General features: G+C 41.7%; 2 protein-coding genes and 1 long non-coding RNA gene across 3 annotated transcripts; 1 reads left to right on the top strand and 2 right to left on the bottom strand.

The window, feature by feature from the left end:
• Positions 1-236: 236 nt before the first annotated feature.
• On the bottom strand, positions 237-2,669 carry fosab (v-fos FBJ murine osteosarcoma viral oncogene homolog Ab). The gene is made up of 4 exons (XM_032543361.1): positions 2,378-2,669; positions 1,753-1,977; positions 1,522-1,629; positions 237-1,406 (listed from the first exon to the last, which is right to left on the bottom strand). The coding sequence occupies exons 1-4, from the start codon at positions 2,510-2,512 to the stop codon at positions 738-740; spliced, it is 1,137 nt and encodes a 378-aa protein (XP_032399252.1). The 5' UTR covers positions 2,513-2,669; the 3' UTR covers positions 237-737.
• A 235-nt stretch (positions 2,670-2,904) lies between these two features.
• Positions 2,905-4,934, bottom strand: LOC116706490 (uncharacterized). The gene is made up of 3 exons (XR_004336251.1): positions 4,396-4,934; positions 3,895-4,054; positions 2,905-3,041 (listed from the first exon to the last, which is right to left on the bottom strand). It is a non-coding gene; the product is annotated as an uncharacterized LOC116706490 (long non-coding RNA).
• Positions 4,935-6,780: 1,846 nt separating this feature from the next.
• Positions 6,781-9,965, top strand: LOC116706488 (proto-oncogene c-Fos). Its single transcript, XM_032543359.1, has 4 exons — positions 6,781-7,098; positions 7,654-7,863; positions 8,376-8,483; positions 8,683-9,965. The coding sequence occupies exons 1-4, from the start codon at positions 6,970-6,972 to the stop codon at positions 9,400-9,402; spliced, it is 1,167 nt and encodes a 388-aa protein (XP_032399250.1). The 5' UTR covers positions 6,781-6,969; the 3' UTR covers positions 9,403-9,965.
• Positions 9,966-13,398: the final 3,433 nt, after the last annotated feature.

A 13,398-nucleotide genomic window follows, 5' to 3' on the forward strand; every position in this document is an offset into this window, starting at 1 on the left:
AAAAAAAAAAAATGGAACGAACGCACTGACGTAGGAGCCCTGACGTATAGTTAACCTTGGCAACAGACGGAACAATAAATAGAGCCAGTGTAGGTGCAGGAAAAATACTGCTATCCCTTATGGAGGCTAATTTTAGACATTTTAAATGATCTGTGGAATACCACTGGCAGAGAAAACATTTATGTAGGCTATTTGTGTGCATATTATTAGTGTTACAAATTCAACCAGACAGGTAATTGAATTTAAATATCACTCTCTTTTATTTACAACATTTATCTTAACCCTCTGTGTAAAAAAATAAATTGAAATTTCATAACTTAAAACCACTAATGTTTTCACAGAAAACTTGATACTAAGATAGACCACTCAGACCATAATGGTTAAGACAAAGCACGTCAGTTTTTAAGTTTTTCCACAATTACTCTCACATTCCATCAACCAGAAAACAAATAGGATCAATAATAACTATTGCTCTGAACACACATCAACACTACAACAAGTTTTGTTATCTAGCACCATAAAATTATATAACTCATTGAACGTCTAGGTGGTATTAGTTAAAACATGCTTTTTAAACTTGCTACATGGGTGTAATATGGCAAGTATAGATAAAGGCATATCAAATCATAAATAAATGTGCTTTCTGGTAAAAGTCAATTCCATAGCCCTGTGATCTGCACATCGGTCTTATACATCAAGAAAATGTGCTTGATAGGAAGTATTGTTTTTGGAAGTGTTTAAAGGGCCAGCAGGGTTGGGGAGCTGAGGGAATCAGAAGACTGGTCGTTGCTGCTGCTTTCTCTCCTGTGGGCGACACCACAAGTGGGGAAGGTCTCTGCCTCTGGGAAGCTAAACACAAAAGAAGACGTGTAGGTGGTGCAGGCTGGTGTGCAGGTCACCACAGGCGTGCACAGGGGCTCAAAGTCACCGTTATTGGCTAAGGCGTGAAGGGGCTCCCAGTCCTGAGTTGTGTAGAGGGAGTTGGACAGGTCAACCTCCGGCACTGACCGCGCTGTCTCCATCTCCGTCTTTGCCAGCAGATCCAAGGACTCCTCGAGGACAGAGGAGTCGAGGTCTGTCATCTTGACCGCGCTGCTGGTGATGGTGGCGGTGGAGAGGACGGAGCTACTGCTGGAGAAGATGGAGTTGGAGGTTGAGGTGAAGGTTGGCTGGCTGGAAGTGGTTCCCTTCGGGATGGTGGTCTGTGGCTGGGAGGACACTGCGTTGGAGAGGATGGGCTGAGCAGGAGAAATGGAGGCCACAGAGAAGTCAATGTCCAGCTCTGTAGGGATTTTGCAGATGGGTTGATGGGCAGCCAGAATGAACTCAAGCCTTTCCTTCTCCTTCAGAAGATTAGTAATATCGGTCTGCAGGCTGGACTTCTCATCCTCAAGCTGATCAGTTTCCTGTAACGGGGAGAGAAATAGAGGAAGTGGCATTAGCTTGGCTGCTGGATTACACTGTTAGCTGAGGCGAGAAAATCCATTTTGATGAATGATGGTAAATCTGTGGCATACTTACAGCTTGCAGAGTGTCTGTAAGCTCTCTCCTCCTGTTGCGGCATTTTGCAGCTGCCTGCTTGTTTCTCTCTCTGCGAACTCTTTTCTTCTCTTCCTCCTCAGGTGTCACCTGCACATAACACAAGAAAACATTAAGTCTCCAGATTTGTGAAAACGAATACACTTTAACATGGAAAATACTACATGTTATGTAACATTTAAAGTAGGCTATACATGGTCAGACAGTAATTACCTGATCCATTCTGGCCCTCTTGGCTAAATTATGAGCCCTGGATGAGGACCTCATGCCTGGTCTGGAGTACGCCGGGCTGGGGCTGGAGCTGTAGGGGGGAGCTCTGTGAGAAGGGGCCACTGAGGAGATCAAAGGCTGGACCATCCACTGCAGATCCGGGCTTGCCGAAATCGCTGTGACAGTGGGGATGAAGGAGGCACTTGATGCTGTCAGGTCGGTGAAATCCTGTGGGTAAAGCAAGAGGATCATGAGTACATTTGGTATACTTTCAGGAGGGGGATGCATCATTGCAAGATATAAAAAGCCGGGTGGTTTAAAAATATCCATGTGATGTCAACTATGACGTTACACTCTATGGGGTTTCCAGGTGGATGAATGAAGCGCGACTTGCTCTGTTTGCAGCAGTTTAAGGCTATTTCAAGCACATCTCAGCATAGGCTATTAATTGTCAGTCAGCTTATATTCATTATTTTAAACCTTATGTTTAAGCTTCATGAGAATTATTTAGAAAAGGCTAGCTTGAGATTTATCTTTTCAAGTTGTATGCAAACAAATAGGCTATGCAAATAGCCTGTCACATAGGCTACATAGTAATAAAAGTTGAATCAAATTTGACTGGACGTACCTGAGACTGGGGAGATCCCATGCTGGAGTAAGATCCCGCTGGTGACGGGTAGTATCCCAGGTTGTCCCCGGACGGGGAAGCGGTGCTGCAGCGTGAGGAGGAATCGCACTCCGTGTTGAAAGCGTTAAACATCATCTTTCCGCAGAAATCCAAGTAGGACGATTCAAACAACTGTAAACTTGAGATGAAGAAATCCTTTTGTAGGTTTGGGAGAAACTCTTAAATTGCCGCTCCCGATACAATGTCTTTGGTCGCTGTACTGCAACTGAAAGTTTGACTGCCAACTCTGAGAGCTCGGAGCCATTTTATAGCCCGAGAAAGGACCGGCCAAATGACGTCGGCAAAGGGGAGTGCTCTTTACCCGACCCCGTGGGGAGAAAAACACCAAAACAGTCACTTATCGACGCAGCAATAATGCCAACTATTGCTTGAATATTGTTTTAATACACCGACAATTGAATATGCACTGCAAATTTGTGCTGTTTAAAGTTGAAAAGTAATATTTAGATATTGTTTTAAACTCACCCTCGAGAAATGGAATATTCCAGAAACGGGATCCCCAATACGTAATTTTCCATATATGGTGCATCCTGTAAAAGGGGCGGACCTTGCTGGGAAATACACCATCTGAGATTGGCCGACAGTGACATGACGTTATGTAGACCTGTAAGACAACAAACACAGAGGCTGTTGTGAAAACTAAAGAACTGGGATAATGGTCAGCTAAGGTAGCCTACACAGCAAAGTGCAAGGAAAGATACATTTGAGCATGCAGATTAGTCTGTTCTGAACTGAAAGTATCAACCAAACGCATCAAAATACACACTGCTGTTTTTTTTAACACTGTCTATTTGAATATTTTATCAAAATGTTACTATTTAGGCCTATATCAAGACTATGAAAATATAGCCTAGGAGTATTTTCATCTGTATAATAAGATAGCATTTAATGCATTGTTATAGCTTACTGACAGATGCATAACTACACATTTTGCCTTTGTCAGCCTATACAAGATACATTCACACTTTTCAACATGTTATGGTTGAAGAAACTCTTGCACAATTAATTAGGCATGCCATAGTGCTATTATGTAGCATTAAAGATTCAAAATGTCTTTTTTTACACAGTCATACAATATGAGCAGTGAAATACAGGGTGGCTGTACTTTCCTTATCTTTCAGGCCACACCTCAAATCTCAGATGTAATGTTTTGATATAATCTAACTCCCATAGGTAGCATGCTTTTTAGACTTCTATGCAAAAAATAAAAACAAAAACGATGTATGTAAATGTAACTATGTTGGCAGTAGCCCACCTGCCGGGAAAGCCTCTTTTATTTTTCTAAACCCGTGTGACTCTTTTTCTAGTTCTAAATTCCAAAGAAATGTGTTGAATGGGATACATGAATGTGCATAATTTGTTTGGAAATTCAAAACAGTTAAGAATATATGCCAGGAACACCATAAATACATGTCAGAGGTGATTGCGTGTATTCTGCCCCTAGGCAGTGCTTGTACCTTCGGTGTGCAATCCATCCGAGGGTGTGTTTAGTTGCAGAGCAAGCTGATAACTGGTTTGTTAAATGTAGGCCCAACTTTTCCAAAACAGCCGGTTGTTTTTGTCAGTAGCCTAGTGGCCAGACGTGATCATGTACAGTAGCCCAGGTCTTCTCTGAAACTGAGGTAAAGGGAATCCTCATGATTTACATAACCTATGAATCATGCAGCTTTGACACTGAGCCAACAGTCAGACTTTATGTTGCTCTTCAAGTGTGCACACATTAAGTTTACACATTAAGTTTACACACACATTAAGTTACACAAAAGTGTGTACCTTAATTAGGCCTAGCCTACTTTAAGGGTTTACAACCTATTCAGTCCAAGTTCTATAGCTAGGTTTCAATAAATAGTAGTGTCAGCAACATCTTGCTGGTAGTCTTTTCTTGACATAGCATTTATACAAAGTTATAAATAGACACAAAACATAAACTCTTGCCACAATCGTCATTCATAGCCTACATTCAGTTGCGTTTTTCCTTTTCCTCTGAAGGCCCTGTTCTAACAGTGCAGGCTTCCAGCCGGCTGTTGGTTTGGTAACATGACGTTAATAAAAGGTATAAAGTGTTGGCAATAGTATAACTGTGTCAAAGTGCATCGCTGTAGGTTAAATGGGCTCAATTATGTGATGTTTCCCGCGCTCGTGTTTTGTTGAACATTCCTGGTTGTCACAGCAACACCCCTCCCCTTCGCGTCAGTGACGTGCTCATTTTGCATAGCAACAACGATCGTTTGTGTTGTGATGACGGATCACTCGAGTAAAATCAAAAAAGCCGCCTCTTCAACGTCGTCTGTGCAGAGGCCCCGCACAATACGTCATGACGTTTTTTTTTTTTTGGTTCCAGGAAACAGTGTCAGAGTGAGAGCTCTGTCTGTGCCGTGGCTCTCAGACAGCGACTCTCTCCATGGTGTCTGCGGAGCAGCGGAGTGAAACTAAACACAAAACAACCATGCACTTTGTGGATTGTTTGAGTATTTTGTTTGACTGGTTGGCAAAGCAGCAATGCTGACCTAGACTATTTTTCGAAATAATGTTTTTAGATCTTTAGATGTGTAGCCTAAAAATAGCCTAGAAGATGGGCATTGGTCATTGAATTGGTGACCATGATAGCCTAAAAAAATTAACATAGCCTACTAAATCAGTTAGTTTGCAGCAACACAGATGAGGGTTAATGGATGGGATTATATTCACAAAACCCATTGGTAAAGCCTTTTGAAATGTAGCCTAATAGGCTAGGCCTTATTTAATGTCCTAGTTTATGTGTAAAATAACTACCGGTGCCAGTTAAGTTCAGCCTAAAGTGACAGCACCAGAGATGTTATTCGCAGGAGCACAGTCACTAATTGTCTACTTGCCTAATTCAGGCTTTGAACTTTGAACGCTGACATCACGGAGTCTAAAAATAAACTCCGCCGTCCTGTATTCATGCAAGTTGATTAGACGAAAACAAGTCTTTGAGCTGGGTGTCTGCAGTTCTGTCCGACCTTTGAACCCTTCCGTTCTTGATCCGCAGCGACTGAATGAGCTCAAGCCGACCACCTAATGATGTGCCGGTAAATCAACCCAAAGGGGGCTGCGACTGCCGGGAAGCAGAATGGAGCGCCGCTCTTGTGAGCGGAGAGACGCCCCCCCTATTCACCAACTATCCCTTTCACTTCAGTGGATGTGTGAGGTCATCTGAAACCGAGGCTGTAGCATATCCAGTCTATACAATCCCTTTTCTTATAGGAGCTGAATTAGGTTGTGCGGGAATAACGCATGGCTAATTGGTGTCAATACACTGAATCAACACATCCGATAAGTCTAGGCCAAGTAAAAGGACAACAACTGTGGACAGCCTACACTGCATGATGATCATCACCAGGAAACCAGTCACCAAATCAAGTAATAATAGAAATGCAGAGGCATAATAGACTATTTGTATTTCTCTGAAATGAGCTATTGTGATGTTACTATGATGGATTTACAGATCTGCCTTTCCTATTATTGCATTTCCTATTCCTGTAGCTCTTGTCAAGTGCAGGGGTTTGTCCTCGTCTTCTTGTCCTAAAAGTAGCGCATGGCGCAGTTGTCAGGTACGATGCATGACGAACCTTTCAGCGCATTTTCACTTTCTGAGTGAGTGGGCCCCTCACACAGCTACACGTCCGTCTGCGCGCTCACAGTGCGCCACAGCGCGGCCCCTGTTCACCGGAAACACCATATATGGCTCGGTAGGTCCATTCGGCGATTGGCTGCTTTACCAGAGCGACAATTCTGTTGCTGGAGCTCTATAGACAGGTGAAAAGGCATGATAGGCTATATATGACACTGTATTAGCAGCTCATGAATAATCAGCCGTGTGCTGAAAGCATGTGTGCATTAATTAGCCTAAATCATGCTGGGTTTCACAATATTGGTCCAAATGATAAGTTGGGGCAGCTGTTTTATTGCATTTCGTCTTTTACAGAATGCACCAGCTCTTTATTCATAATATAAAAAATATGCTGTGTACGTTCCCATTACCTTCCTTCTATTGCAAGAACTTTTCTGTTTCCATGAATGCACCAATACAAAGATACGTCTTGTGAACATAAGGGAACATAAGGACTATATGATGCAGATGCTGCATACATGAAATGACGTAGTTCATTCATGGCAATGGGCACTTCATGCAGGCGGGGGTGTCACTTAATACATGCTCGATATTTTTTTACTATGAGAGTTAATAAAATAGCTAAGTGTAAATGAGAAGGTTGTTTATATTGTTGCTCAGACATTCCATGGATTTAATTGTTAAATTGAAAAAAACATCTGCTCGCTTTTTTTCTCTCTCTTACCTCGCCCTCTGTGCGATGGTTCGGTCTTACCACACATATTTCATTCATAAAATTCCAGCTCACTATAAAAGGCGGGCCTCTCCACTATTTCTGCACAGTACAATTTATGAACCCGGCAAATGGAATATAAATAATAAGGGGTTTTGGAGTCAGTTTTTAACTTAGATTAGATAGACTATTCTATCTTTTTATGCAGTGTTTTTAGACGAGAGGAACATGCATCCAGACTCCAGCACTGAGTTCGACTCATCGTCCAGCTGTAGCACAGCATCGCCTGGCGGGGACACCCCTGGGTGCAGCCAGCATCCTACTGACTCGCTTTCATCATCAGTGGACAGCGCCAAGGTAGGAACGGATTTGATCATTCAAAAAATTATTACACACAAATCTTGTAGGATCAGTCACGCATAAGGAGAATACTGGTTGCAAAAGGGCGACTATAATCCAGAATGTTCACACATATCCAAGAACATTCCATAGACAGCATTTTACTGTGCCGTGCTGAAAACGATTCCATACAAACACAATCTCTATAGTCTCATGCATCTGTAAATCCGCCACTAGGCTATAGGCCTATACAGCGTGAGAATGTCCAATCTATAATTTCAGGGAAATTGTTTGTATACAGATATGTCTTGCTTGTGACCTTTCATTTTAGAGTGTTTATAATAATAATGAAAATGAGTTTTAAGGACGTGATGAAAGGCATGTATCTGATTTTGATAGATTCGTAGACTATTGATTTTGTCTTTTTTTTGCCATTTTTTCAGCCAAATGATTGATGTACCATTTAAGCACATCTAAATGTCAGCCAAGAACGTTGTTCCTCACTCATCAGATAAGCTAAATCAGTGTTTGACCGCATGCATATGCATGTCTCTGTGATGTGGGCTTTTCCAGGATACTGAGATCAGTGCAGCAGGTTCCTTTGTTCCGACTGTGACTGCAATCTCAACCTCGCCGGATCTAAGGTGGATGGTGCAGCCGACAGTCATCACATCTGTCCCCCCGTCGTCCCGCCGTGCAAAAACCAAAACTCACGACTCGACCCAGTCGTCTTCCGCGGCAAGCAAGGCAAAGCCCTCCAACAGGAAAGGGCAGAAAGAAAAGGTATGCAAGAAAACAGGGTGGGGGAGGGGGTCATGAAATGTCAGTTTCAAAAATAACCCCAATCAATCAATCAATCAATCAATCAATCAATCAATGACAACAGGACGTAAAGGAGGATGCCATTTTTTTATGTGAACGTACATACGAGTAATGCAATAAATGACTGCAGGGAATAACACATCAGGTGTTTGGATTATGTCCAGTTTGTGCAGCGGTTACTTTAGGAGTAACGAGCACAGCACTGTTTATGAATGGGATGGGAAATTGCATAAAAGTGCGCGCTCACGTGGCTGACTAGACCGTGCCAGTGGTGCAGCATTTTAACGCCTGGACTGAAAGAGAGTCTGCACCGACCAGATCAGTATTCCCAGAATACACTGCAAGGAAGATTTTTTAAAAATTTTTTTTTTTGTTTTATTTTGGCAAGTGGATTTGTGCTAAAGAGCCAAATGCTGATACGGCAAAACTTAGCAGGATGTGCATTTTAATTGCCTATTTCTGATTCATTTTAGGCTTCCAAAGAGGAGGAAGAAAGGAGGAGGATCAGGAGAGAGAGGAACAAAATTGCTGCAGCAAAGTGTCGTAACAGACGGAGGGAGCTGATAGACACCCTGCAAGCTGTAAGTATGCAATCATATAGAGAACATCCACTCAGTGTATGCACTCCTCTAAAGCGGAGGACATTTAGGCCTACAGCACTTTGTGACATGTCACATAAAGACAACAGGGGCACAGCCGGCATGACTGAGAAAACGGGGGAACAGTGTTATCATGCCTCTCACGCCGAGTCTTTTTCTGATTCTTTCCTCTTCACTTCAGGAAACTGACAAGCTCGAGGATGAGAAATCTACCCTCCAGACGGAGATAGCCGACCTGCTGAAGGAGAAGGAGAGACTGGAACAGGTCCTAGTCTCCCACAAACCATCCTGCAAACTTCCTGTAAATGACAATGATGGTGATGATAATGATGATGAGGAAGATAATAAGGAAGATGATGATGATGATGCAATGCTGCAGGATCCTCCGGCCTCCCCACAGCTGCTGTCCATGTTAGAGAACGGGAAACCTCCAGAGGGCAACACAACCATCGGAGAAGCCTCTATTGGTCAAGACATGGACACTGTCCCTTGCATCCCTGCTGCAGCCATTTTGGGGAACTCCAACATCCTGCTGTGTTCGAGTGCAGAAGAGGAGGCTCTGAAGGACTTGAAAGGAGATGACCTGGATGACTTGGTGCCCAGCCTGGAGACGGCAGTGAGTCCAGAGATGGCTGCTTCCGTCCCTGACATAGACCTGAGCAGCCCCTTCTGCCTCTCAGACTGGGAAACCCTGTACAAGTCAGTGGCAAACGACCTTGAATCCTTGAGCACACCAGTTATGTCTTCCAGTCCAACTTGTAGCAATTACCGCACAGTGTTTTCCTTTAATTACTCTGAGATTGATTCCTTGGATGAGGGCTTTGAGAGCCTCAAAGGCAGCCTCGGTGCATCTGAGTTAATGAAAGATAGTCTTAACTCTCCAACACTTCTGGTCTTGTGAATGCAAAGACGTTATGCAATGATACTGTAATTGTATTCTAACCAGCCAGCAAGGTATGATCTCTCTCTTAAAAACAATGTTTTGTAGTGTGAGTTTTGATGTTGTGTGAATCTAAACATCAAAGGTTGTGTACATGACATGTTTTCTGTGACTGTAACCGGGTCGACTTCTTCCATTCTGCTGGGGCAATTCTCCGAGGTGAGACTTTGCGCCGGGGACAAACATGCATGCAAATACAAGTCATCCGTAATCCAAGAAGAGGTGGCATCTAGTGTTTTTAAATGTCATGTGAAGTAAAGTTAGATCATGCTCAATAGCATAATGTGTATGTAATAATGTTGACAAAGTTGTGTTGTAACAAGTGAAAATAGCAGGGTTACTGATGTGTAGTGTATAGGTGTCACATCTTGCTGTAAGGTGTCCCCTAACATGACATTTCCTTTCAAGTTTTTCCATAATAAAAAAAATATGTATTTTATGACATAGTTTATTTTTTTACTTATCAAAAATGATCAGATGAAAAAATTGTATAACGCTGGAAATAAAATAAGACAACCACAAACCATGTCTTGCTGTTGTCATCATTCTGTCAGTGATATGCATTTGAATAAACAATCTCGCCACAAGGTTCATTTAGCATAGCTGTTCTGGAGCTTTCTATCATATCACATTATGTTCATCAGCAGATGGAGTTTGCTCAGTAGTCCTGCAATTGCTTTTTTTCTGAGCACTTTAAGGCCTTCTTGTGTTTAAAGTGTCTCAACTGGGCATGACATTGTCTCTTCGTCTGCTGAGGAAGATCGTGTTATATATCTCCAAAACAGCTAATTTTCTGAGTTTGATAATGAATTTGAAACCACAGCTTTTAAGCCAACATGGACACGAAAACCTCAAATGTCTGGCAAAAAGTAAATACTAACATTAACTAGCCTACAATTCCATGACAATTGGGCAAAAATTATCTGTCAAAGAAGAAGATCATGAGATATATGCTCAAAAGCTCCATAACAGTAAAAGGACCTTGTGGCAGGATTGTTTTCTCTATATCCAAGGTCAAGAATCAACCCAATTTAAAAACCAACATGGATGAAAAGCTCAACAATAGGAACCTTAACATCTACAATTTCATGACAACTGTTCAAATCTCCATCTGCTAATAGGCTACGTGATGTAAGATGTCTTTAGAAAATGTAGCGTCAAGAAGAATGAACTCAGGAATAGCCTATTCATATTTTCAGCTGTGTCCATAAAAATGTCCGCGAGCCTATTTTGGATTGACGATTACATAAAGTACAACCACCGGGGACTCGACCGTGTTCAAAATGAGTGGGAGCAGCAGAAACGGGTTAATTATTTATTCACAGCTCGGTCTCGGCTCCTCTGTTGTCACGGTCAAGGGAATCCGATTCTACAGCAGCAGCGCAGTGCTCGCTACGCGTGACGTCAACACGCGATTGCCGTAGCCTAGTTCGTTTCATTTCCGTTGACCATGTTTGGGTAATTGCAGTTGTTTTGTTTCCATGGTGACGGGTGTCATATTTCGGGGCCGGAGAATGTTACCGGAAAAACTCGGTGCAGGAGCGAGCAGCAGGAGAAGCGGCAGAGCTGTTAAGCGACGAACAGACTCATCAGTTACAGAGCGGGCATCACGTGCATGATGATAAGTGGTGTAGTTAACGGTCCGAAGCATTTCTGGGAACAGCATAAAGGGAATTTAATGACCGCAGCCCGCTTGGTTTTGGTTCTCACGGCAGCAGTAGCACCGCAGTGGATGCACTTGTAGGCTGTTGCCTAGCTGGCCTTTGCATTTTTCATCACTAGGGGGAGCTACAGCGCGAGCACTGTCAAGCATCAAACAACTGATCTCTTCATTTTATCAACCGCATGTGTGCGTGATGTCTTGGTGCCCGGCTATTTTAGTGTGATGATGGATGGGCCTGTCAACAGCTCTATGTCTTTGTCCACTTGTTCCATAGAACTATGTCCAGTGTAATGATGACCTCCATGGCTTGATTCAAAGTTGTAAAATATCACATTTTATTGATCCCTTGGTGAAATTCACAAGCTCCCCATCAGCATATGTAGTAAAGTGATGTAGGCAATAATATAATACACATTTTTTGGAAATGGGCCCATCGGTATTAAGTACTAGGCTAGCCTATTACATTTTGTTATTTAACCTATATCTTGATGCTATTAGGCTACTTTTGTAGATTTACTTGAGTAACACTGTTACTCGTAACATTGTAGCCTATTGCTACTTTTATCTGTTTACTTCTTCCAGCAATGGTTAGATTATTGTATAGCCTAATATATTCTTTGAATGTGTTATGTAAGATCTTATGTGTAAGCAACATTTAAATATTGTAGCTGGTTGAAGTTGAACTATTTTAGTTTATGTAAATGCTGTTGGGTAAAGACGAATCAATTGTATTTCATAAACTTATTATATATATTAAGTAATAGTCTAGTAAAGTTGTCAAATAAATGTTGTGAAAAAAGTATTTGACTTGAACTAGCTAAATGGAATTCAGCCAACATCAATTTTATTATTTAAAACGTGTGCTTTTCCTACTATGGCATGTCAAAATGTGTTTTAATGAAAAGCCCTTTCAGCTACACTTCACCCTTTGCTGGTTTTGAATTAGATCTGAACTGCTTTTGGAATAAAGAAATTGTCTATAATAGTTACCTATTGATAGTAATATGATGACATACACCAAAATCTACACTTATTACACACCTTTGAATATGGACTTACGTCACCGCTTAGTTTCTATTTGATGGAGCTTAGTCTAGCCTCCATACTTTGTTTTGTGTACTTCCATTGTGTACACGTCACCTATATTGGTGGATGTTTTTATGTGCTTTTAAAGCACCTTGAACAAATGTGAACTGTGCATTGTAAAGCATTGACTTGCCCTGACTAATTAATAAAATACAAAACATGTAAATGTTAGCTTATTCCAGTAATGTTTCAGGATGAGCTAACTCCCAGCATGATCAGCACTCTGTAATATGTATCACACTGCCACAGATTTCTATCTTTCCCTTATTTGTTGTGTGTTCACTGTTTCCACCTCTGTTATCTCATCCTCATACACCTCCTGACCACTCGGTTTTATGCTTGCTGTGATATTCCCAAGGAAGTGCTATATTTACAGGAATAAATCAATGTCATACGGGTTTGGGAAGACTGGGTCACCTGACATGAGTAACGCTGTGAGAAAGCATTGTCACAGTGCCATAGATGGTGTCGATCCGAGCATGAACACATTCAAAATGATCTTGTGCATATTTGGTACTTTATTTTGAAATATACTCATATATTTTTCCGGACTACCGTCTGTGCCATTGAGTTATTGATATGTATAAAACTGAAAAGATTTCATTTCATTGTACAAAATAATGTTTTGTTTTTGAAAGACTTTGATACTATTACATGTTACCGGTGAATATGTTAGTTCATGTTTATTGTCCCCATAGGGAAATTAGGTTGCAGTAAAAAGATCACATCACATGGTATTCAAGGAGGAAGAAAAAAACACAACATATGTACACCACCACTCATACCATAAACCAAAGTAATATGAAGGGTGGGGGGGGGGGTAGAGTTCCAGACCAGCTGGGAGAAAGAAGAAAATAAAATAGATACACAAAATATATCTATCATCGGACGGGACCTTCATTATTAAGGAGTTTGATGGCCTGTGGAACAAAGGAGAGCTTGGATCTGTTTTTTGTAAACAAAGGAGCACAGTATCGTCGTCCTGAGGGCAGCAGTTCAAATGAACAGCACCAATAACACTGGGAGCTTTTACTCAAATGGAAACAGGTGCAGGCCGACAGTCTGTTGTTGTGAGAGGGAGATGGAGATGAAGAGGGTTTAAAGTCAGTGCCGCAAGCAATTGCTGCATTAAGTGATTGATTTGATATCTGTGAATGGAGTTGATGAAATGGAGTAAATAAGAGCATCACAATTCAATTCACTAAGAA

Source organism: Etheostoma spectabile, chromosome 18 (assembly GCF_008692095.1).
Source record: "Etheostoma spectabile isolate EspeVRDwgs_2016 chromosome 18, UIUC_Espe_1.0, whole genome shotgun sequence".
Taxonomy (NCBI): domain Eukaryota; kingdom Metazoa; phylum Chordata; class Actinopteri; order Perciformes; family Percidae; genus Etheostoma; species Etheostoma spectabile.

Excerpts from the sequence above, each read along its gene's own strand:
- LOC116706488 (XM_032543359.1), top strand. The coding sequence starts at position 6,970 with ATGCATCCAGACTCCAGCACTGAGTTCGACTCATCGTCCAGCTGTAGC. Across the intron at positions 7,099-7,653 it reads CATCAGTGGACAGCGCCAAG|GATACTGAGATCAGTGCAGC; the intron begins GTAGGAACGGAT and ends GGGCTTTTCCAG. Across the intron at positions 7,864-8,375 it reads GGAAAGGGCAGAAAGAAAAG|GCTTCCAAAGAGGAGGAAGA; the intron begins GTATGCAAGAAA and ends GATTCATTTTAG.
- fosab (XM_032543361.1), bottom strand. The coding sequence starts at position 2,512 with ATGATGTTTAACGCTTTCAACACGGAGTGCGATTCCTCCTCACGCTGC. Across the intron at positions 1,630-1,752 it reads AGAGGGCCAGAATGGATCAG|GTGACACCTGAGGAGGAAGA; the intron begins GTAATTACTGTC and ends TGTTATGTGCAG. Across the intron at positions 1,407-1,521 it reads TTACAGACACTCTGCAAGCT|GAAACTGATCAGCTTGAGGA; the intron begins GTAAGTATGCCA and ends TCCCCGTTACAG.